The 24,488-nt window shown below is 37.7% G+C and overlaps 6 protein-coding genes across 6 annotated transcripts; 5 read left to right on the top strand and 1 right to left on the bottom strand.

Annotated features, from left to right (window-relative positions):
- Nucleotides 1-1,206: 1,206 nt before the first annotated feature.
- On the top strand, nucleotides 1,207-1,868 carry GCK72_023202 (uncharacterized protein; the record flags this gene model as incomplete). The annotated part of the gene is made up of 4 exons (XM_003103214.2): nucleotides 1,207-1,272; nucleotides 1,322-1,450; nucleotides 1,496-1,579; nucleotides 1,659-1,868. The coding sequence occupies 4 exons, from the start codon at nucleotides 1,207-1,209 to the stop codon at nucleotides 1,866-1,868; spliced, it is 489 nt and encodes a 162-aa protein (XP_003103262.2).
- Nucleotides 1,869-2,313: 445 nt separating this feature from the next.
- GCK72_023201 (uncharacterized protein) lies at nucleotides 2,314-2,568 on the bottom strand (the record flags this gene model as incomplete). Its single annotated transcript, XM_003103300.2, has 1 exon — nucleotides 2,314-2,568. The coding sequence occupies one exon, from the start codon at nucleotides 2,566-2,568 to the stop codon at nucleotides 2,314-2,316; it is 255 nt and encodes an 84-aa protein (XP_003103348.2).
- A 1,806-nt stretch (nucleotides 2,569-4,374) lies between these two features.
- GCK72_023200 (uncharacterized protein) lies at nucleotides 4,375-4,611 on the top strand (the record flags this gene model as incomplete). The annotated part of the gene is made up of 1 exon (XM_003103228.2): nucleotides 4,375-4,611. One exon carries the CDS (start codon nucleotides 4,375-4,377, stop codon nucleotides 4,609-4,611), a length of 237 nt encoding a protein of 78 aa, XP_003103276.2.
- Nucleotides 4,612-5,768: 1,157 nt separating this feature from the next.
- Nucleotides 5,769-11,874, top strand: GCK72_023199 (uncharacterized protein; the record flags this gene model as incomplete). The annotated part of the gene is made up of 21 exons (XM_053735283.1): nucleotides 5,769-5,850; nucleotides 5,896-6,035; nucleotides 6,078-6,187; nucleotides 6,237-6,369; nucleotides 6,415-6,574; nucleotides 6,895-6,977; nucleotides 7,023-7,132; nucleotides 7,208-7,612; nucleotides 8,143-8,264; nucleotides 9,324-9,387; nucleotides 9,450-9,680; nucleotides 9,726-9,845; nucleotides 9,888-10,076; nucleotides 10,126-10,184; nucleotides 10,231-10,397; nucleotides 10,443-10,617; nucleotides 10,670-10,731; nucleotides 10,891-11,110; nucleotides 11,156-11,290; nucleotides 11,335-11,512; nucleotides 11,715-11,874. 21 exons carry the CDS (start codon nucleotides 5,769-5,771, stop codon nucleotides 11,872-11,874), a joined length of 3,105 nt encoding a protein of 1,034 aa, XP_053578849.1.
- A 1,353-nt stretch (nucleotides 11,875-13,227) lies between these two features.
- GCK72_023198 (uncharacterized protein) lies at nucleotides 13,228-13,994 on the top strand (the record flags this gene model as incomplete). The annotated part of the gene is made up of 4 exons (XM_003103211.2): nucleotides 13,228-13,260; nucleotides 13,556-13,630; nucleotides 13,684-13,861; nucleotides 13,930-13,994. 4 exons carry the CDS (start codon nucleotides 13,228-13,230, stop codon nucleotides 13,992-13,994), a joined length of 351 nt encoding a protein of 116 aa, XP_003103259.2.
- Nucleotides 13,995-18,204: 4,210 nt separating this feature from the next.
- GCK72_023197 (uncharacterized protein) lies at nucleotides 18,205-20,691 on the top strand (the record flags this gene model as incomplete). Its single annotated transcript, XM_053735282.1, has 2 exons — nucleotides 18,205-20,562; nucleotides 20,677-20,691. The coding sequence occupies 2 exons, from the start codon at nucleotides 18,205-18,207 to the stop codon at nucleotides 20,689-20,691; spliced, it is 2,373 nt and encodes a 790-aa protein (XP_053578848.1).
- Nucleotides 20,692-24,488: the final 3,797 nt, after the last annotated feature.

Here is a 24,488-nt window from a genome sequence, read left to right as displayed (position 1 = left end):
GACATTTTCTAAATTTTTGTTTTCACAACTGCTACAAATCCACATTTTATGGTGAAATAAAAGTTTTATCCTTGATTCCAAAAAGCTTTTCTACCTTTTATTAGGCGTGGAAGTTCTCACAAAATTTCCGGCATGCTTTTCTTTTTGATCTCATCTTTTCAGTTTTCTTCCTTTTGTCCTTGTTTCCGACCACTGGCGTCTTAGGAATGCTGGAGCACTCGCAATCATTTCTTACTGATCCACTTGCAAGACTGCAAAATGAAATAAGGAGATAGATATGTGCAAATTTGAATCAACTAATCTCTTTTTGATCTTAATCCAACTTTGATTCATATAAATTCCTTCTAGTTTTCACACTTTAATCTGCGGTTGCAATCTCATAGGCAATTCACTTTTCCCGCGAATTCTAATTTGTATTATTCATGTTTAAAATCTCCAGTTGTTGGTTATCAAATTTGAATTTTAGCAAAAACTCACATATCACGTATTCCGTGATCTTTTTTCTTCGAATGAGACGTCGTCTGTTATGTATTGCTCACACATTGTGTGATTATGGTCAGAAGAAAAAGATTAGCGATATACTCGTCTACAAGTCTTTACAAGTTTAGTAGATCTGATGTTGTATTTTGGAATACGGTTGCTATCTAAGCTTCTGTTCTTTCAATAACAGAAAATACTTTTTATGGAATGTGCATTTCATGGATCTCTGTATTCAGAAAATATTCTATTCTTTTTTCCTTGCAAAAAAGAGAGCAGAAATCCATCCATGCTGAGCGAAGTTCACTTTTCATCTCTTAGTCCTTTCCTAGATCCGTCTTATCCAGAAATAGCAACTTTCATCTTTTTCCTCTTTTCCTTGCTTCTTTTTTTTCTGCTCCTGCAAAACGGAGGAAGGCGTGAACTTTTGGAATTCACCCATGGGCCACAATTTTTTTCTCTACTCTATACTTTGTCTGTCTGGCAGCTTGCTTGCATGTCCCCGCCCCGTCTGCTATTCGTCTTTTGTTGTGAAGACATTCAACCTCGCCAAAATTTCAGATGAAAAGAGGGTAACAAAACATTGTGAGACCTTCTCTTTTCATCTATCTGATTTGGTTTTATTATTCAGTTGTTTGGATTTGAAGCTCTATTGAGACTTTTTATATATTTTTATTTTTATTTTTTCTGATCTTTAAATTTTTCTTTTTAGTCCCGTGAAAAGCAACGATGAGCAACAAGGATACGTACAATCTCTACTCCAACGAAAGAAACAACGGATACGGCGTTAATCAGGTGATTGTGCCCTCTCGAGAAGTTTTATTAGCTATGTTTTATTATCTAGATTCGAGGCGGTCAGGATCAACTCAAAAGAAAAATTGCTGCAACCACTGAATCAACAGCCAAAAAACCACGAACAGATAAACTCTATGAGATTGTTCCTGGTGTTACTTTTCCAACGGCCGAAACAATGGTGGGAAACTATTTTGTCAACGGTGCATAACTTTTTTTGTTTAAGGGAATTGACACACCAATGGATCCCGACTTCTCTCGTCTTCCAAAAGGATTCAAACTCGGGAAATTGGCTCGTGAGAAATTTGCGGTGAGTACGGGAAATGAAAAAGAGTATATGTAAACTTTTACACATTCAAATACTGAAAACTTCAAAAGTATATTTTCAGGGAATCGTCAAGGCAGATCTCTATGATCAATATGAAATCCAATTCTACTGTAGCCTCTTCGAGCATTTTTCTTACAATCCAATCTATTTGTTCGACCAGGACATCTGGATTCCAGCTCACGTTCACGCTTACACGGAGGTCATCAAGTTCCGAACTCCACCATACGTTCTTCTGCAACAAGCTCTCTCGGCTAACCACTTTCACACCTGATTAGTGCAACATTAGAACATATTCCTTTTCACCACATCTCGTTCAATTCTTTTATTTATTCTAAAAATATTTCCTATTTTTTTCTAATATTGAGTACAACATCGAACTGACTGCATACTTTTCTTCATTCTTTTTAAAGTCTGTTTTTTTTAAATATACTCTCTCCGCTTTAGCAATTTTTTCTCTCTCAATTATTACTTAATTTGTGACTTTTTTTTCTCAAAATAAAAATGTTTTGTATTCTGAACCTAAACTTTATTAACTAGTTTAGACTTTGTTTAACGGAATGACACAGTTTGTAATAAATTATTTATTGATACAGTGAAAATTATTACAAATTGAGCAATTTGAAAATACAAGAATGAAAGAATGAATCCGTTTGAACAAAGTTTCGAAACATGTTAGTATGCGTTTGATGAGATTCGCTGAAGAGGAGATTTCTTATTTAGTGGTGTCCGTGATGCCCGTGATGGCCGTGATGATGATGGTGGTGGCTGAAAACATGGCCGAGTCCATGAAGGAGACCATGATGATGGTGGTGATGCCCACTGTTGTTATGAACATGAACAGTTGGTGGAGGAGCAAATCCTGGTGCACCGTGAACTGGTGGAGGAGCGAATCCAGGGGCTCCGTGCATTGGTGGTGGAGCAAAACCTTGTTGCCCATATGGGTTGTATCCTCCGTTTCCGTAATAGGACATTGTTTAGATTCTGAAAACAAAACAGTTAGAAATATATTAAAGAAGCTGTTTAAAAAAGAATGGTAGGAAACACTATCGAAATATCGAATTCATATTTTGAAACAGTTGGCGTGACAAAGAATAACGAAGTGAAAAAAGAACTGGAGTTGAAATGATACTGAAATGATAGAAACACTTCCTTTATAAAGCATCCAAATAAAAAGAAATGACGTCAGAGTGAACTTACGAATAGAAATAATCAGAAAAGAATTCAGCACTCCCACTTCATACCAACCGATAAGAAATAGCTAGTGACGTACTGTTATTTGCATTAGTCACTGTCGCTTCCTCCGAGCAAACAGTTCCACACAGTGATTCATCAACACTAGTGAAACTGAACTGTTTTGAAATGTTATACCATGTCGAAAGAGATTTGAGCTTCTGGAAGTTTTCTAATTCATATGAATGAGTCTGACAAGTATGTGAACTTATGTTTTGGCAATTATCACGTAACATAGACTTCGGTCTTACAAACTATAAAGTTTTCTGAGAAGTAAAACCAACTTTACCATTTATGGTAAGACTTTCAAAGTTTGCGACTTTCACTGTTCTCTTCACGAATGCCTTCTAACATGTTCTGTCAAAATTACCAGTGTATTGCGGGTATTTCCTGGAATCATCTTTGTTTCCAGAAAACATCAGTTCAGATACTTATCAGCTACCCTGTAGAGTATTCAGTTTTGATGATAGTTGCAGTGTTTGGTCGAGTGGTTGGGATAGGTTTAATGGGTCCTTAACTTTTTATTGAAAAATATGATAAGATTGGCGTAACTCTGTTTGTGTTTTCCGTACCGAGAGACTAGCAGTATGTGAATTTTGTCTCTGTGAAGGAATTGTCGAAATACATTACATCACAAGTTTTCACACCAAACCAGACCACAATTTCCAGATTTCCATATTTTTGTACCTTTCTGTAAATAAAAACCAAGTTCCAGTTGGTATGAAAGTTGGTGATTCAAATGATTAGGGTTACCAAATCGGGCAATAAAAGAATAGGAAATATATCAGTTAAAACTAAACCCATAAACAAGTGAACAGAAAACATTGGATTCTTGTTATAAGATAATACTTGTCTGGTAACAATTTTTTAAAATTCATTTCAACTTAATTTTTTGGTCACTGATATTAACGATCAAAGTTTGATGATGAAAACTTGGCGTAAAATTAGTTATTGGCTGATTAAGCATTTTTCCTTGTTTAACAACTTATTGCTTGTTTGTATAATAATGTCCAAACAAAACAATGATACAACACACGCAATCTCCATCTTCCAACTCATCTAAAAAGCAAAAATCATATGATATCTTCTCCCAAAAAATCCGATTTGGTCTCGATGTTGACAGGTCAATATTGACTTTCGGCAGCTACCATAAAAACTCAAAGAAATCTGACTTTAATGTCACCTTTTTCATTTTATTGAACTGATCTTCTTTTTTGTCATTTTCCATTGTCAGTGACTCATTGAACCTTATTTTTTCGAAATCTATGAATATGCGGCAACAAGGAGAAACTTTTTCGGGAAAGGTGTCACACTATTTGCCTAGCAAATGACGTGTTTCACCTCTTGGCTGATACTGAAATGATATAAAACACCTCGACCTATCAGCCTATTCCATCAGTTCTTCGTCTTGTGACATTTGTCTCTTTTTCATACCTTCCATATCAGTTTGCCTCACATTTATGCTCTTATTCCTCTTTTTTGACTCCGTTTTCATACCTTGCAACTCACAACCTTAACTTTTCCTATTTTTTAGAGCTCAATCCATCATGGCTTACAATCCCTACAACAACTCGTACCCATACCCACAACCAATGGGATATGCTCCACCACCAATGGGATATGCTCCACCACCAGTCGTCCCAGTCATGGCGCCAGTTCCAGTACCAATTGCCACTCCATACATGGCTCCACCAATGTACGGAGCTCCACCAGTCGTCGTGATTGAGGAGCCATATCATCATCATCACTGGAACCCATTCCATCATCATCATCATCATTGCTAATTGTTTTTCGTATGGAATTTTTATGAAACCTTTTCGAATTGGTGGCTTTTTGTGATTTGATTTGAAGTGAATAAAAAATGTATTTTCCAACGTTCTGTGTTTGTTCAGAAGAAACGACGGAGCTTTCCAAAAAGTTTGAATTTCAGAAAATGATGAAATAATAATAATAAAGTTTTTAAAAAACTATAGGTTTGTCTCTCATATCTATCAACTTTTCACTTCCGTTCCAAAGTATAGCAGGTACATTAAACAAGTTCTCACTTCCAATTTCAAAAGTGTTCGATCAAAAAGATATGACAAGGAGGGAGGACACCCATCACATATAACCGTGGCGTAATAATTATATGAATCGTATCATGCTGATGAAGAGGACAAGGGTTATGAAGAAGCAAAAAAAGAATAGAAACGGGTTTTGATACTACCAAATCAGATATGTTCTCTTCTCTCTATCACTATTATCACTCGTCATCATGTATCATTTTTCTCACTTTTGTTCAAGACCCTAACCGATTTATGACTTCCCATTGCTGATTTACAACCTAATAGAATTAATTCCCATCTTATAAAATGATCAGGTATGTGTGAATTGGAATAGTTATCAAATTCTAGCTAGGAATACAAACAAACATGAAATTTTCGCTGGAAATTTGTATTGGTTATAAAATTCCAAATAAAAGTTGGTGCGGTTTTGTTTCGCAAGACGTATTTGTTTCTGATCTAATACCGATGTACTTAAAGTATAAGCGGTAGAATGGAATAAAATAATTATCGCTGTTAAATTGATAAGAACGGGGGAGTTTTGTTTCTTTTTGAGCAGTTTCACAACTTAGCGACCCTAAAAGAGTGACTCAGAGAGTGTTGTGCATATTTTGCTAGTTATAGTTATATTAGTCAGAATAGGAAGCTGAGCCCTCCATGTAAAGTAACTTTTGACTGATTTTCCTTTAAGAAAGGACTTCTTTCTTTTTTAATTAAAATTTTTAGTAATGTATAATATAACTGTTCATCTTGGCTTACCTTCTTGAGTTTACTTTTCCGTACTAAACTGTGATGACCAAAATAAACATTTCAATCCAACACTATGTATTCCATGTTGCATACTTTGTATGACCAGTCAACATTTCAGAGCCCTTTCCGATACTCCTCTACTAGAGGATATGATTTCTCCAGATTCGAAATTTGTTGGAGAAGCCCTTGAACAAAGGGATGTACGGACTATATTTGTTTCGGCTAAAGAAGGTCAGTCATACTTTTAATGTGTTTTCAAATTATTATTGTATTCAGATAACAAGGAACGTGAAAACCGAATAATACTGTTGATTGGTCCATCAAGCTCCCAGAAATCAGATCTCATAGATTTTCTCTGTAATTACTTTTATGGTGTTGAACCAACAGATCAGAAAAGGTTTCATATTGCCGATGAGGTACCGATTTTATTTTATGTTCTGTAAATCAGATGTTTTTAGAAATTCAATCAAGAAACCCCACAAAGACCTGTGCAGTGTTATATTTTTAATGAAACAGTTATGCCAGTGAGACCTGTTATTTTGGATATGATTGGATGCGGTGACACTTAGTAAGTAATACGGATTTGTACTTCTATACCAAAATTTTCGAAATTTCAGTGATGGATTTGATACTCCTTCCTTGATTAACAAATGGCTTCTGAACAATTGGAAAATGAGACTTGACACTATTGCAGTGGTATTCTCAGATTTACACAGAATGAGCATGCATGAAGAAGATGAGCTGCAGCAGGTCCCCGAAAGCATTCTCGTTTCACTTCATAATTTTCAATTGCAGGTTCTGTCCGATATTCCTGAACATGTCCGTGACAATATAGTTGTATTCATCACCGCGTCAGATGGTTCTAGAACGTTTGAGCCTTTGTTACGGAGATTCGGTCTCTCTGACTACCCAAAATTCACTATTAATACTGCGTGCACATTTCAAAAACAAATGGGTGAGTGCTCTGTATTGATTGATCAGAATCAAATGCATAGTTTAGTTTTCCATTTTGACAAAAATTGTAAACATACCGAAATAAGAGCGAGTTTTTGGCACTGCTCGATAAGAATGTGTATTATCACTCACCACCATCGTTTTTCGTTTCGCCTCGTTTTCTCGTAAAATGCGCCTATGCCCACTTAAATCAAACACTTTTAAGTCGACAACCAAACAAATTCTTTAAAGGAATTGAATCGATAATCCTTTTCTTGATATACCCCGCGTTTTTTGTTTGTTCTGTTAGGATGCCACGATCACAACAAATTTGAATTCCAGAAGACCGACTGAATGACGAACATAGAAGACGATACTGGAAAATGTCAGTGAACCAGTTCAACACTTTTATGGAAAGGGTCCAGGTAGGATATTTCGAATAATAGAGACAAATGGAATAATCATCTTAGGAATCTACGCCTGTAACTATCTCTGGACTTCAATTCATCGATGATGGAATCTATGGGGTTCAGGAGTCGGCACAGAATTCGTCCAGGAATAGTGTGTATTCTTCGAGCAAGTGAGTAATTTTAGAATATAAAAATATTGCATCTGGATTACGACAAAATGAGAACTAACAACTTCACTCTTCTAGTAGATCCACCGTCATCGAAGTGGAGCAAAGCTCGAGAGCCCCACTATCTCAGGCACCTCCACCTCCATCAACGGCCCGTCCGACGACATCCCCTCCCCAACCTCCCGTGTCAAATCCACCCACAAAACCGTCCCCACCACAACCACCACCAAAACCAACAATTCGGCCGCCACCTCTTCCGGCATCTCCGCCTCCAATACCGCCGTCAAGTGAGCCTCCATCAGTCGGCATACCATTGTATAGTGAGAAGCATCAGCAACAACTACGATCACAAACAACCGCCGTCTCACCGCCAAAGCCTCCAAGTTTTGCGCCGCCTGTACCGCCTGATGCAGCTCTAATCACTGACACTTCGACCACCACTGCTCTAACCAACGCAATGTTCCAACAACTCAGACAGTCTAGGTATTTTTTTTTGGGTGATTTAAAGATGAGGGTACTAATTTGTTCACAATTTATGTTTTGAACGTAGGTTCAATTGAGCTTAAATCATGGTTTCACAGATGCTTACTATAACTGAATGATAATAATATTCCGATTCAAGAGATTGATGGAAGTAAAACACAACGGTAGCACAGTGGTAGTAGGGTTAATCTGTAGACGGTGGTTTAATTCCACACCGATTTTTGACAAACCCTTGCTTACAACCTTTCATGCGAGAACATCGTCTTTATGACCAACCCAAGGAGAATTCTCCAAATTTTTATATCTAAAAACTACGAAGCGCAAAATTAAGAATCCACACCTTTAAATTGAAGTAAACAAAATTCAGAATTCAACTTCACTTGTTCTGAAATTTAAAAAAATTAAAACACTTCTTTTGCCATTCAGTTTACTTTTCAAAACATAAATATTTAAAAATATTTTTTGAAAATTCCAATTTGCAACATAAAATCTCTCAACCCTTTTTGAAATAAGTTTCCTTTAATTTTCAGCACTCAGTATGACTATCCCACGCATGGAACTGAACGTGCCTACTCCGCTCAAGTACCGTATGATGTCCCTCCATCCGTTCAATCCGCTGGTGGACTTCATGAACGTCGGCATAGTGTACCAGGTACTTTCTAAACTTGTCTCATGATGTTTTGTTTAATTAGCACTGAAAAACTAACTTTCTCCTTGAATGCAAATTTCGAAAAGAATGAATCATCTAAACAGAATTTAGCGTTTGTGTGTATGTGTATGCCTTCATGTATGCGCAACAGACAAATCACTGATTCACCATGAAAGGGCAACAAATATTGTTTGCTATTCTTCTCTGTTTCCCTCAAAACTTTACGATTGTGAAGTCGTCGTTTGGTATTTGTTGGAAGAAAATTCAAAAATGAATCTGAACTGGATAACAAAGAATATCCGCAGTATTCTCACTAGTAAGACCACACCAAGCACCCATATACCAATAGCTTTCCGCTTTTAATCAAGTTAATAGGGTTTTCAGTAGTATTCTCAAAATAAATACAGGTATAAAAATGTGAGTGCGGTAGAATTTTACGATAAAGAGGAAGATGGAGTGTGGAGAGAATGGACACACAGAGAACGGAGGAGGGGGTTTCTTATCAGTAAAATCAACTCACTCAAATATTCATCATACACATTTGGCCTTAAAGTTGTCAGCATAATATTCTTGAAGAAAACCTTAAATTTAACAAAAGTTTTTGTTTTTGTTTCCTCAAAAATGATATTTTCGAATTTACCAAATTTCTGTTATTTTGTCAAACACGGTTTATACCAGGACATTATATCAGTGTTCGAATAATGGAAAGTCTAGTCTTTCAGTAGTTTTCAACGTGCCATATTAGTTTCAAATATTCTACTTTAATTTATGAATGTATGTGATCGTTTGATAGATTTGAGTGTACATGCATAACTTTTCTGCATAGTCTCAGAGAAAATTTGGGAAATAGGGATGGTCACTATTCAATACTTTTAGAACTACCGTCATGACCATTTTCAATTGAAACAAGACAAATAAAATAATCGAAAATAGGTCGTGAACACCCCCGTTATTATTTTCCTTATTTCTTGAATGACTCACAAGCTCTTTCTTTCCCTTTTTCTATCAAAACTTATTCACAAAAGACGTACAAATCTTTCAATTTCCATTTCCTCTTTTTAGACGATATTCGTCATTACGCCGACGAGACAACTCCACCGCCTGTTTTGCACGACGTCGCCGACAGGTACTTTTAAAAATAATTTTCAAAGTCCACGTCTACGTTTTCATTACATTTTTGTTTTTTAGATACTCCACAGTGGCGTATATGAACCACGAGTTAACCAATAACTCTACAAGAATCTACTCCCGTTCGCCGACAAGAAGTCAAGTTGGAGTTCGCGACGCACATCGTTTGAGTCGTGACGATTTGAGAATTGTGGATGCCCACAGTAGTCCAAGTGATTCACAATCAGAAGAACTGAGAAGAATGTACTCGGGAAGAAGTGGAAATTCTGTCAAGCCAACAGGCGATATAACGTGAGTGCGCTGATAACAATTTGATTCTGATTCTTCTTATTTCAGTGCGCGCTACGTTTACGACACTGCTAATCGCAATTATACAGCATACGGAGAGAGACAAGAGAGACAGTCCTACACTTCCTTCCCAGCTGCTCCAGCAAATGATAGAAAACGGTGGTCGAGGTGAACTCAGAGTCAAAAATAAACAAGTTTAGAGTTTTACAGATCTTCCGAACCACGATCAGAGACTTATATTAATGACCCTTACTATTCCGGGAAAGATGTGGTTTCGGGGTACGGTGTAATTGAGACAAGAAGAAGTCGTACCAGTCTTCATAGTCACGGAAGTGTACCAGAACTCATTCACTCTGAAAACAAATATGACTATCAGCAACTTTCAGAACAACAGACACGGTAACTATCGCGAACTGATTGTTTATTTTTTCAAATTTTGTCATTTCAGCGATTTAGAGAGACGAACAAGACAAGACACTGAGCGTCGTAGTAGACGCCAATCAGAGGGTATGAAAAACACTAGACGTTCTGAAAAATGAAAGCATAAGTTCAGGATCTCGTCAAATTTACATTGATCGCCGTATTTCCCCGGAAAGACAACAAAAAGATAGAAACAGCGGAGCGTACTCGAATGTGAACATGCAAGATAATCCACAGTACAATTTGCCAAGAAGAGATGCCCCACCACCACAAATTCCCCCAAAACCTGTCATTCAGAGAGTGAGTATTTCACTGGAAGTATCAAAATCAACTACAATTTTTTAGGTTAGCGGTGGTGAGGTATATGAAGACGAGCGTTCAATCTACGAAGCCTACAGTCAAATCCACCACCAACGTCCTCCAACCCAACCTCATATCATTGGTGCAGGAATTCAGCCACAACCAATCCAGCCACCGCCACAACAACAATACCCACCACGTTATGACCAGGTCCCAGAGCGTGAGTTTCAATATTAACTTCTTCATTTTTCACATTTGTCGAATGTTTTCAGAATCACAAACCAATCACTATATAATTCCTCGACCAATGCGAGAATCGGGATCCCCTATCCAAGTACGAGTGCAACTTTCATCCAAGTCCCCAGATACTGTTCGACGTGTATGATTTTTCGACTTTTCCCATATTTGTAATCTCACGTTTACCCTGCATGATTTCCGTTTACCAACACAAATACTCATATTTTAAATTACTAACAATCTTCTTAAATTTCAGCAAATCCCACTCCAAGTTGTATCGGAACAGCAATACGACAACTATGGGGAGCCAATCTATGTTCCAAGAACTATTGCTCCAGGGGTTACTGAAGAAACAATAACCACTACAACTACAACAAGAAATGAGGAAATTGAGAGAAAACGGAAGAAGAAGAAGGAGGACGATGACAGGAAGAAACAATCCATTGACAATGGCAGTCAAAAAGGATATGATCCATGTTGGTTACTAATAATAAGTCAGAAAATATTCATTTCGGTTGCAGATAATAGTCGTGGAAACGTTGTCGATCACAATAATGGTCATGGACATAGTCACGAAGTATACATTGACAAAGGAAACGCTGGAATCAAAGACGGATCTCAATATGATTATGGCCGTTTTGAGAATCACCATCGTGGTAATACTTCCGCCTAAATTTCGAAAGTTTTATATTTTTTCCAGATGCAGAAGAGGCGTTGATTGAAGAGGAATACAACACTCGTCATTTAAAGCGAACAGTTGAGCAACCACAGAAAAAGTACCCGAAGAAAGATGATCAGAGACATATTGAAGATGGATATGGTTATCATCCACGAGATGATAGAAACCAACGTCACGACAATCGTGCAAAAAGAGCAAGGTATAAGCGTATTCAAAACAGAACCACTTATTATGGAAATGATTGTCAACGTTGGAAAGTTGTATTTTTCATTGAGACCCTGGCGCCACTGATCGTCGCTTTCTTCTTTTTATTTTTACTTGTAATGTTTGTTTATGAACTGATAGCCAGGAAAACAAGAACTAATTTGTAACTAACCAGAAAACATCTAACCTAATTTCAGAGAAACTAAACAAGTAACCCAACGTCGTGCCATCGGATGGTCTCCGTCTAACTACCGTAATCCACGTGATTGTTTCCTTAATCTTCTATGTTTCATCATTGCTCCGCTAGTCATCATACTCATCATTGTCGTCATCATTGTCTTTGTCATTATCCAATAGATAACTTAACATTTGCAATTCTATGTTTTTGAATGTAAGTTTTTTTACTAACTGCCATACACAAATCCGCTTACAAACTCAACAATAATTTCTTTCTTTCTTTTTGTTTTGATGAAATCTATGTATTCTAATATTCTCATTTCCCATTATCCCCACACTGCAGAAGATTGTATTCTGTGTCGTGTGTCTGATCCGCTATTTTTCTCATATATTCTCTACGTATTCACTCCTATTTCATAGTCAATAAATATTTTTCTGTCTCGACATGTTCATTTCTTATTCAGCGAGATTTCACAGATTTTTTTTCCAAAAAAAGTTGAGTTTCGAAATGTTGAAGAAAATCTTTCTTATGAAATTTTATGAATAGCACCTGCCAGTCTTTTTTTTTGTTCATAAATTTCTCTTATTTTGTATCACAGATTTTTCAAATCTGTTAAGGTTTTGACGCAGAAGCATACATCGAATTATTTGCCAATTCCCAGTTTAATCAGGGATTTATCAAAAGTTTTCTCCATTTCTAACCGTCAATTTCAGTCGCGCATAAATCATACTTCGCCTCGAGTCGCGCACAAAACCGACACCAAACTTTAGCCGTTATCTTGAATGCACTCTTCACTCACGCAATGGATACATTCCAAATTGGGGCCCAGTAGACCTTTGTGCTCTGTCTTGCAAAGTTTTCAAATAGAAAGACGAGACACAGGTATCTAAAGAAAATATGGAAGAGACATAAGAGCAGATGTCTCTTTCTCCTCTCAAAACTGGCTATTTGCATAATTGACGTTTGGACCATTGAGGGGCCCCCGCACACCTTCAAAAGTGAAAGAGAGAGGAGGTGAGAGAGGTAGCGGACGGCTTCCTTATAATTACGAGCAATAGAGGAAATGGAGAAAAGAGGTTTAGTCAACCAACCTCCTCCCCTCCGTTCCATCCGCTTCATCTTTCCTCCTGTGACTCTGTGCGCGTGCTCAAAACTGCTCTTCCATACATGCCATTTTTATATAAATGTGTGTTTTTTTTAGTTCTTCGTAGTCATGGCAATTCCCCGTTTAGATAGATTTAGAAGAGAGACTAGACCCCTCGGTTATTTTCTTGAGCCGTTTGCTCCCACTCTCTCAATTGAGGGAGTAAGAGGGAGGCTCATCATATTTATTTTTGTTTTCCGGCTATTGATGAGTCTCGTTCGCCCCTGAATATCTAATCGTTGCTCTGGTTCTCCACGCCTACGAGCACCAACTGCTTTTTGGTTATTTCGTAATTTTCTGCCATGCTCTAATGGTTTTTCCGTCCATTCTCTTTTTTTTTGGAAGTTTTTTTTTCTATGAAAGTTCATATTTCAGAATCAGAACACAAATGGCTCGCAGAGGTTTCAAACAACGGTTGAAAGTGGGTTTATTTATTTTTTTAATGGAAAAAATACATATTCTTATTTCGAACGGGGAACCGAACACATTTCTCATTTAAAAAGACCGTGGGAAAATATTTACATTCTTTGGTTAAAAACAATCTTTGTATATACCTATCGTGGGAATTCCTAAAATTGCCGTGGGAATTTTTTCACGGGGTGTTCCTAGGAGGGTAAATATATTTTGTTCCAGTCTTTTTTTCTATGTATTAAACAATTCCTAGTGAGAAACATGCCATATTTTTTCTGGTGAATTTTAATTAATGTAATTTACAGGTGACCCGAGAATCAATCGAGAGGTTCTGCCATGACCTCAAAATAGTTAAAATGTTGAGTAGTCCCGATCGACCTGTATGTTTTTGGAATCAATTTTCTTTTTGAAACTGAATTGTTATACCTTTTAGGGTTCATCTGGTGCTGAGACCATGTCATTACTTAGCGAAGATGATGGTACATCGCCATGTTTCAAACCGAAGCCATACATGGAACGGTTAGATTTGTCTCATGTAGGCCCATCGGATGTTTTTAAGGATGACGGAGTGCAACCAGTTATCACTACGCCACGGAAAAACTTGAATTTTGGTGAGTCACTACTTTATCAAACACTTTTCCCAGTCCTAAAAAATTTTCAATATTTACCTTTTTTGCAGATTTGCCGAGGTCGCCGCGAATCGAAACGACATCCGCTGACCGGAACGTGGAACTTAGAAGGTAGAGTGCCAGTGACGCAACGCTCTTTTTGGCGGTTTTATTTCCTTTTTCGATATATTTTTTCTTATTTGAGCTATAAATACTCTTAGAAGTTCATTTGTATCTAAACGCACTTCAGAAGTGTGCGCTCTCCTTTTTCAAGTCATGCCACTCAAATTTCATTGTTGTCTAGGAATGGACCCCAAGCTCGTTGTATTCCAACATTTTAGTGTTTTAACCCCCCGCACATATATAATTTATTTGCACTTCACAATGCAACACTGATGTGTTCAACGAGTCTAGCAAAAAAAAAACGAGGCGCTCCAGAGAAACGCGATTATAATACACTTGCGTGGATCAGAAAATATCAGATTTCTTGTACACAGGTTGCGACGTAAATCCATCGAATCTCCGCGGACATTTTTGAACGGTCTTACCGGAATCGACTCACTTCCGGCGGTGATTGCAAAAAAGGACAACAACGTAAATCCGTCGCAAGTTCTTCTGGTTAGTTGGGTTCTATTTTACCTTACTCAATTAGACAGTCGTTTGTGTGAGGAAAGATGACATGACGACGCTATTAAAATGAGTCAATTTGTGAAGAGGAGGAAATGAAAGTGGTTAGAGATGGGATGAAGGGAGGGAAGGTGGATACAAAATGGATAGGGTAGGAAAGGACTTGATGTAGTGGTTTTTTATGGAGGTGAATATTCATTCAATTATTTTGTATTTGAATTTCGGTTTTATTTGCATTCCGGTTTGTCGTTGGAATACAATTTTCGGAACAATAACAACATGCATAACTACGATTTTGATTTCATCTTTTAATAAATTCAGTGTTTTCTGAATTTTCCTTCATGAATCTTGTGCTACGTAACAATTTCGAATATGACAATCATGAATTTGTACGGTCAGGTAGCACAAAATAATAGATTTTGTCTGATAGAAAAATTCCCATTTTTCTAACGCCATTCAGAGTTATCTATGTTCAGTTTGCCCTATTCCTTGTAATTTTCGAAGTCTCATTTTTTGTTTCCCAGAAATACGAGAAAAGAATCTAGGCTGGTGGAATAATCACGTTACCACTTCTTGATTGCATGTTTCTCTCACCCGTGAGAACTTTCTCTTTTCCCATTTTTCATCTAATAAGAAGTTGCCAAAAGTTTTACTTCAGCAGTTTTTCTAGTCGCAATGATATCACTACGATTTTTCTGATTTTTTCAACTTTATAATTAAAAATAATATTCTTGCTATTCTAAATCCCAAAATCTGAAATTGTGTGATGTTAGTTGTTAGTTTCATGAAGAATATCAAAGTATTGCTTAAAAGGTGATTGTCTCATTATCTTCTTTGGAAAAACTTTTTGTCGGCGAGATCACGTTTCGTAAAACAGACAAATTTTTATCACGAAACCGGAAAGAAGAAGGTAACGAAGGGGTCAAATGGATACATTTTCTTTGTCACTTTTCTTTAAACCACCCGACGACAAGTGTTACTCACATATTCGGGAAACTTTTTTCCTATCCGTTTTCTTCCTACCAGTTTCGGTTTGGTTGCAAATCAAAAGGAAACGAAGAAAAATGGAGAGAAAAAACACAGATTATACGCGTGTACACTGTCTACTCCTGTTCTCTTCTTTATACATCGTCTCTCTAAGTCTTTCAGTTTTTCACATTTTTCCTGTAAACTAGAATAGTGCATCATCACTTTTTCCAACTTTTCCCCAACTGTTTCCTTTTCTCAAAACAAACTAATACATATGACTGATGACACATTCCTTTTCTGTTATGTATTGTTCTTCTAGAAGACTTTTTAGGAAGACACAAAAAGTAGCAATTCCGTACATTCTTTTTATGGCCATGATGACATGTTGATAACTTAACCATTTTTTCGTTCCTTTTATCAACCTTGACCTGACTACTCTATCTTTGCTAATTCTCTTTTGTCAGTTGGCTGCCTCCCCGGGAATGAAGTGGAAGGAAACAAATCTTGTTTTACACCAGTTATCGCACCCGATCACTCTTCTCTTCAATTAGGTGCACTGATGAAGTTTTCGAAATTCAGTGGAGTGGGGAATGACTTAGGTTTCATGCGAGTAAATAACTAGTATAAAAATGAATTTTTTGAATTTTCGAAAAATTGCAGATTTGAAACGTTTTTTTCATTTAGCCTTGACTTCATTACATACTGTTTCGTATAACTGTCTTGAAAATTTAATTGTTTTCCTTTAAGTTTCCCTCGACATATTTACCATTTGATTTTGTTTAAGAAAGCGCATTATTCCTTATTTCTTTTAAGAGTCAGAGCTATCTCACGTTTAACAGAAACTATCAGTTCTCAACTCTAATTTTTCTAAATTTAAATGTAAGTATTCGAATTTAGGACGTACAATGCATATTTCAATCATTTCAACAAATATTTTAAAACAAATATGACAACAAAATTGTGTAAATCTCACGTTGCAGCCAAATATACTTTATTCTAACACGAATATACTCTGGTTTTGAGAAAACATTCTTTATTCCATACTTCATATCTCCTTGGCAGTTCAAAAATCCCAATATCAAATCGATCCAACTTGATTGAACCCATGAAACCTATCTCTTAAAGTGCAACAATATAAAAATAGAACCGAATGAAATCCATCATTAGTACTCGACAGCTGTCTGATATATACTACTCCAATATTTTGATTTTATAGTCCGTACTCTTTTGCCAGTTCGTCATATTTTTCAGTCAACTCTTTCTTATTTTAAATTAGTCTAAATTTTTTCCCATAACAAGTTTCTTGTGATTCTGAGAAAATATAATCATAGGCTCAAACACTCCGCAATTTGTTTCTTTTATTTGTCACTCATTTCTCCCGATTCTTATGCACTTTCCAATTCAACCTTTTTTTAACGTTTTCATCGATTCATAGTAGTTGTGACTTGAAAATCGTAAAAGTAAAAATTGATGATGATTAGGTGACCACGCATTGCACTTGACAGAGTGTCCAACGATGATAGAGAGGGAGAGAAAAGAGCAGGCGATCTATCCGACGACAGCAGCTGTCGGTTAGAAGGGTAGAAGGACGGATTGAGAGTGAGGGACCCCTGAAATGAAAGAAAAACGTATTCGTCGCCTCGAGAAAGAGAGATAGAGATAGATATACGCTAGGTCTTCACTCAGCTTTCTTCTCCCGGGAGCCCGCTGTAACAATACCAGTGTTCTATCGGCTCTTCTCCGCTGGCTCGTTTCTGAAGCCTCGAAAGACTTCTCGGGGCTCGCAATTTATTGGCTTCGAGACCATCCAACATTCTGCTTCATCTTCTTCATCTTTTTGCTTTGCTGCTTCGTCTCTTTTTCTTTTTTTTCCCGACGTTCTTGTTGCACTCACTCTACTACCTGCTTTTTTCTTCTTTCAATGATTTTCTCCACCACATCTCTTATCATCCTGCTTTTTTCGTATCAGCTTCATATCTTTTTCCTAGGTCTTTCACATTGGACACTTTTCTAGATCATTGTCCATCTGAACTTTCAAAAACTTTACTAGTCGTTGTTTCCAGATGAATCAGATCTAGGTATTCGTCTTTCTATCTAAGACTCCTATACTTAAAGGACTATCTAGTTTCCAGACAGTTCTAATTCATCCTATGTTCCTTGCAAATCTTCTTACGAAATATGTCACTCCCTTCCTAAAAAAGTTGTTACTATTACTAATCACTTTGATTTCACTGTCTAGTTCAGCCACTCCTATTCCTCCTCCCGTTTTTTGCACTTTCATTTCAATCTATGTCTTAGTTTTATGCTAGTAATTACCACTCCCTAGATACTGATCTCTCGAGGTCTTTAAGTTCTCGTATTTCATTCTGAAAGTAATATTTATGGTAGTAGGATGGTTTGACAATTCATGTTTTTCCATCATTTCTTACTTTAGAGATTTCATGATCAGTTAATTATATCTTATATTTCCATGTTCACTTTCTCTCTTTATCTTGTAATATTTCTCTATCCTTTCTCCTCTCACAGAAATTTTGAGTGTGTTTGATTTGTTGCGTTTTTTCCATGTTTTTGTGCATTCCTTCCTCCAACTTGCTGCCACCTCCACATACTCAACAGTTTACTGCAAAATAACTTTTCTTTTGATGTTTTTCTCTATGATCTTCCTGATAACCGCTCTAATTATTTTCCTTTGAAAATTTATTTTCCTTTGAAAATTCTTGACTGTTTCAGTACTTGCGAGAGCAGGGTAAATGTACCACCTTGACGACGACTATTTTACAAGATTCAACCAGCCGTCGTCTTCTACAGTACAATTTCCATCAGAATCGTTAAGATACGGAGGGAGTGGTTCAGCCACAACAACCACATTCGGCGCTGAAAACGACCAGCAATCCACACGTTTCCGGTCGCAATCTGCCGACAATCGAAGAGCCGCATTCCAATCAAAACCAAGAACCATCTCAGAGGATCACATTCACGAGCCCTGGAATCAAGGACCACTTCGAGCAGCTGAGGTGCATTTCCCATCGCAGCAAAGAAGACCTGCGTCGACCACACCCTGGACTCATTCAGAGTATCACTCGGCTCATAACCTGTCAGTACCCTCTTCCTTCTCGGAACATCTTCGTGAAAGATCGCCAGCCAGTGGCTCTGCACTTCTCGACTTACTCTCTCGTTACCCGTCGGCACAGAACTCTGTGCAAAACTCTTCAGCCGTGCAAGCCTACATTGATAGAATTCATTCGGATAGGCCTCCACCTACCCGGACCTATACTTATCACTCATCTGAATCCAACTTCCCGCTGATTGAATACTCTGTTCGACAAGAAGCACCAAACGGATTCAAGACCACCACTTCTGTCTACCAAAACGTGGTACCAAACGGAAACGGATATCCGACCCATCAAAGAGTGCAAACCACTTTCACGTCAAACGGACCGGTAACTTCCGCCTTTCATCGTGAATACCAGAACTCAACCCCTCATCAATATCAGCACTCCAATTCGCTCGGTGGTCCTCCTCCGCCACTTCCACGCGAATCGTCATTGCAACAGCAGCAGCAACAGGCGCACCCGTTCGAAAATCGATCCGAGCTTCATCGTCATCCGCCGCCATCTTCCTCTTCATCTCATCAATTTTACAACAACGGAGTACCCGCACCCGCCTCAAGTGCGTCGTCCGGAGGTTTTCGTCAACCCGTGTTTCACGACACGGATCAGTTAGACCTGATTGCACAACGTCTACTTGATGAAAACATGAGTCGTAGCACATCAGAATGGAGCAAGTCATTTGAACAGTTGCAGAATAGATTCCAAAATTTGGAAGGAGAAGATCTACTCACGCCGTCCGCTTTTACGAGCAGTGGGTCTATGACGTTGCCGCGTCGTGGAACGCAGCTGCCAATTTCAAAGTCATCTAGTAACTATGAAGTGAATAGCTCACTTCTGGGAAGAGCTGTTGAACGAGCACGAGCAGCTGAAGCTCCAGAACCAAGAAGATCTGGTGCATTGGATAATTTCTGGAGTCAGACTATCAGCTCCAGACCATCATCGCCTACTATCCAAAGAATCCCAACAAGTCTTACGGCAGCAGAACGTCTTCAAATGCTCCAAGAACCAATTGACACTGAGAAAAGATATCCCCAGAGAATTGGCAGTGGTCAAGGAGTCGCAGCAAGAAAAGCAGAGCTCATGAGAGAGCCTCCTGTTGAGTACAATGAGAAACCAAGGACACCGTTGAACCCAGCATTTCCATCGAACTCATTTTTGGTTCCAAATTTCAACGAACTCGACAGTGCCGTCAATGAACTATCCAGAACGGTGCGAGGGACCACATTTGGTGCGACAGGATACAACTCCAAACCTGGAACACCTACTCCAAATGATACATTGAGCAGAAGACTCGGAGGTTGTGGTAGATTCCCCACTGGAGACCATGCATTCAGTCCACCACCACTTGAGCACTCGAAATCTCCTTCTTCGTCACTTCACCGGAAACTTCATTCTCCTTCTCCAACAGATGAAGTCAGTGAGAGCTCTTCAGTGTATCAGATTCCAACCGGACTTCCTCATCCCAAACCGAAACATAATGTGAAAGAGCAACTTTATCTTGCTGGAATTCAAACGCCTGGCTATCAGATTTCTCGGACAATGTATCGAAATGGACCGAACTTTCCTGTTCCGTCAACTGGCAGTGTTGCCTCAAGGATTACTGAATTTGAAAAACGACCAGGCACCCCCGTTGTCCAACTCTCAACCACCACCGTCAAATACAATGAGAATGTACCAGTTGCGGTAACCCCTAAAGCCGTACCGCAAACCAATGGAAATATGAGTCCGAGGAGTGCAGTGTTTCGTGCTAAACCGGTTATTCACGTGGATATGGGCAGCACTTATCATCAGTCGTCACCTGCTCCACCTATCCGCCACATTCAGGTGCATACTCAAGTGGGTCAAGTTCAACAGCCACTGCATCAGAATCAAAACCAAATCTACCAAAATGTAAACCATCAAACTTTCCAACAACCTAACCATTACCGACCGCATCAACAACTCCCGATCAAACAACATGACACTGCTACTCATTCTATTTTTGACTTCAAATCTAATGTAAGTTCTTTTATTTGGAATTTTTCTCAGTTTTGAATGGGTTAGTTTGAAAATTTGGTGCGGTTAAGTTGAACTATTGGTTTTGGGAGTCTAATCTAAGAACTACTTGTTCAGACCGTTCCAATGTAATCAAAAATATTTGGTTAGCCTTTCACAAGATGACAATCTGGTGTGTACTTTTAACCTGTGATCCAACAGTAAACAGTTATAGACTACCGTTCTAAAAAAATCATTGTAAAACCTTTATTTTCAAAATAGATTTTTGAGTGTTAGGTGTTAGAGCATTAGATTCTAAAAAAATCTACAGTTATCATAAGGGAAAATAATTTTTAGTCCCAAGAATCAAGTTTGATTTTCTTTGATTAAAAAGCGTTCGTTGTCACGTACCAAGATCTCAAACGTACTCTGAACACCTTTTGATGAGATCATATCAGATATATTATTGTTGCTAATTCTCTAATCCTACGTAATCCAGCGTATCTTTTCAAAATATCAAAGAGAATAATGATTTACCATGTCATTTATTTGAAGGCGTATTGAGGTCTAAGGCTTCGTTTCTAATTTCTTTTGTTTTTCTAAAACATTCCACACGTTGTTTCTTTTTTTTCAAGTCTCAGCTGTGAGTGATCGAAATCAGAACTAAAACACAAAGTCCGATCCGAAACTAAAATCTAAACTATAAAGTGAGGAAAAACTAAAACTGATACTAAATTTAACGAAAGCGGTCTGACAAATGGCTAGCCAGATGATGGTATTAGCAAGGGGGAAGAGAGTAGAGAATCATACTAAGTCTCCGCGAACGATTCTTCCGTCGAACCTTTTTATTTATTTTTGGAGGCAAAAGATGATTGTCTCCCTCTAGGCTCCCACTTTCTCTGTCCTTACCTCCTCTTCTCATTCGACTCTTTTTCTTGTTATCATGTACATTACGATCAACTACCGTTTGTCTTTTGCAATGTTCATTCTCGCTAGCTCTTCAATGATCTTTTATCGAGTCAGAGGGGCAGCCGCTCCTGGGCTCCTGTGCGCACTAGGCAAATGCTCAGGCTCATAAAGTCGGGGCTCACAAGCGTTTTGGCCTAAGCTCTTCACTGAACTTTGCCCTCTTGACACAAAATAAGGAGGCTTGATTCAAACTTTTCAAGATTTTGACTTTTTCGCACGATTAACTTTTCACATTTGGCGAACTTTCTTTTCTTTTTTCCTCGTCCTTTTCATTTCTTTCATCCGGTTTCCTTTTCTTTTTCACACGGTGACGCTTTCGAACGTGGAATACTAGATTAGGTTTGTCAATTTATAATTAAGGGAAATTGAGTGCCCACTTTTTTCTTCTCCTTCTCCTACGTACATAAAGGTTATGTTAGAAAACACTTTCATATGAAACCAAAAATAATAACTTCAATTGCGGAAATTTTCCAAAATTGTGCACACGAACTTTTGAAAAAATAAGAAAACATTATAACTTGAAGTAATCTTTTCTCTTTCACTAAATGTTGAACAATGTTCGAAATTTCAAAAATCAATGTTTTAAAGCTTTTATATAAGTTGACTCGAAAATTGGATGTGATTGTTGGCATCTTACTAAAACAAGGAATACCCTTTCATCTCTCCTCTCCCACATAAAAAAAGCAAACCAATTTTCATACATGCCAAAATGGTAGTCTAACGAGTCCGAGCTTCAGAGTCCTCAGACCTCGTTCTCGTGATGAAGCGGATAGAGTATGCAAGACGCCAACAATCCCATTATATGCATAGATAATATGATTGCAACACATCCCCCTCTACACTCTATGGTGTAAAGGAATAAAGAGTGTTTCGCTTTGGAAGATGGAAAAAACCAAAACTCATCTGCTTTCTTCCCGCTTCCTCATTTTCTGCAAGATGTAGTAGATGTATGTGTACTACAGCTGACCTCTCGAATAAACTCTGTCTCTCTGTTTGAATTCAAACGTCTTACATCTGTTTAGTTTTCATCTAGTCCTTTTTCTTTCAGTTTTCATTCGAGAAAACGAAAAAGATGATAGGTTAGATATCATATCCTGTACCTAAAACTTTTGAACAACTCTCACTAGTTTATTTTTACTTCTTTTTTATACCTATCAGAAATGAGATATATTTTCTCCTCTGACACCTAGGCTCTATCATCTTGATTTACTGGTTCTTTTTTTGTTGACTGCTTGCTTTTATCGTTATGTGTTTTTTATATTTTCATCTTTAACCATCACACAAAACATATAACAAAAAGTCGTATTTCTAAGGATATTGTGAAAACCATATAGGCCCATTCAAATGTAAATCCGAATATGTTACCGTTGTCAACGTTCTCATCAAAATCCCTCTGCTGCATTCTTTCTTTCAATTTTCTTTTGGCATTTGCGACTTGGCCAACAGCAATAAGCAAAAGTATTGCTGAACCGGTTCACACATAGGCAAAAAGTACATTCCTCACAAATAACCATTGAAAGTTCAAATTTCTTTCTTAGAATTAGTTTTGACCGTATTGTCATACTGTTAACCGTCTGACCTTTCCTTTTTAAGCAAAACCCAATTATGAGAAAGAAACAATGCGGAAAAAAAAGCGAAGCGATAGTGGTAGTGTAGTGCGTGCCAAACACTCTTTGTGATTGATCTCCCCTGTTTTATCTGTTTCTTTCTTTTTTTATCACTAACGACATCATACAAGACAGATGCCGCGCAGCTATTTATCACTATCACAGTTTTGACCCTCAAAAAAGACACCGTGAGAAAGGAATTTACTATTTTCTAGATGATGAAGGGAAGGAATGTGTCATTAAATTTTTTCCAACTCAATAATTACTAGGTGAATCTGAAACATTGATAGTGGAAAAATTTGAGATTTTTTTTAGTTACCACTTTGTTTTTATATCTTTTTGAACTTGACACCAGTAAAACTTCCAAAAACACCCTAAATAAATTAGCCCAATCTCGTCGGGTTGTCTGTCCTAATTAATCGGTTCTGCACTTTTTCTTGATTGATCTACTTCTAATCAATCAATCAAATTTTTTCAACACCCAAATTTTCGTAGCAACTTACTCATCGTCCAACACCCACCCGCGCATTTGCATAGAGTACAGAGCCCTAGGTGATTAGAGTTGAGCATACAATACAAAAGCGCAAGAAAATTAAAAGAGAGCGAGAAAGAGTGAGACCGGTCTCTTTTCTCCACTCTCTGAATTTGGCCTCTCTCATAAATATATGCCTGTCTTTTTTTGTGCTCTTGCTTCTGCTGCCGGGCGCGGAAAAATACAGTGTGCGGACGGAATGTGCCGGAGTTTTTTCTTGCGCTATTTACGCTGCGGTTTCAATTCATATTGTCTCTTGTATGCTCTTGCTCTGCCACCGGAAGTTGTTGTTTCTTATCACTGCGCAAAGTGACCGAATGTTTTGGATAAGACATGTACAATACATTTTCTATGGCTCCAACCTACTATTTCCGTATTTCCGAATAGAAACTAATGTTTTGAATATTGTTATCTGAGTCACAAAGTTGTATACTATGCATACAGAGGGAACGGACAGAATTCTCGATTTGAGAGGGGAAGGGATTGCCCACTGTTACTGTGCCATCTCAAGACAGATTTTTTGTATAGTTGTTTTTTTTTCTTAATATTTTTAATATAGCGGAAGTGGAATTAAAAGAAGGGAACCAAAAGATTAATTCATTTTGAATAAAAAAAGCTAAGCTAGTCAAAGCTCAAATATTTTTGCGGCTAAGCAGACAAACACGGCTTTGTCAAAATCTCCGTTCATCTAGAAAATTTTATTTCTTTTTTCTCACTTCTCTTTTACTGTGAGTAGGACTATAAATCTAACACTTTCCACTTTTCAAATCAATCCTACTGATTGTGAGAACATTTTATAACCTCAATCCTTCTAGGAAAATTGGATTTTTGAAAAAGTTTAG

Source organism: Caenorhabditis remanei, chromosome X (genome assembly GCF_010183535.1).
Source record: "Caenorhabditis remanei strain PX506 chromosome X, whole genome shotgun sequence".
In the NCBI taxonomy this organism is placed as follows: Eukaryota; Metazoa; Nematoda; class Chromadorea; order Rhabditida; family Rhabditidae; genus Caenorhabditis; species Caenorhabditis remanei.
This window is presented reverse-complemented; position numbering and strand designations above follow the sequence as displayed.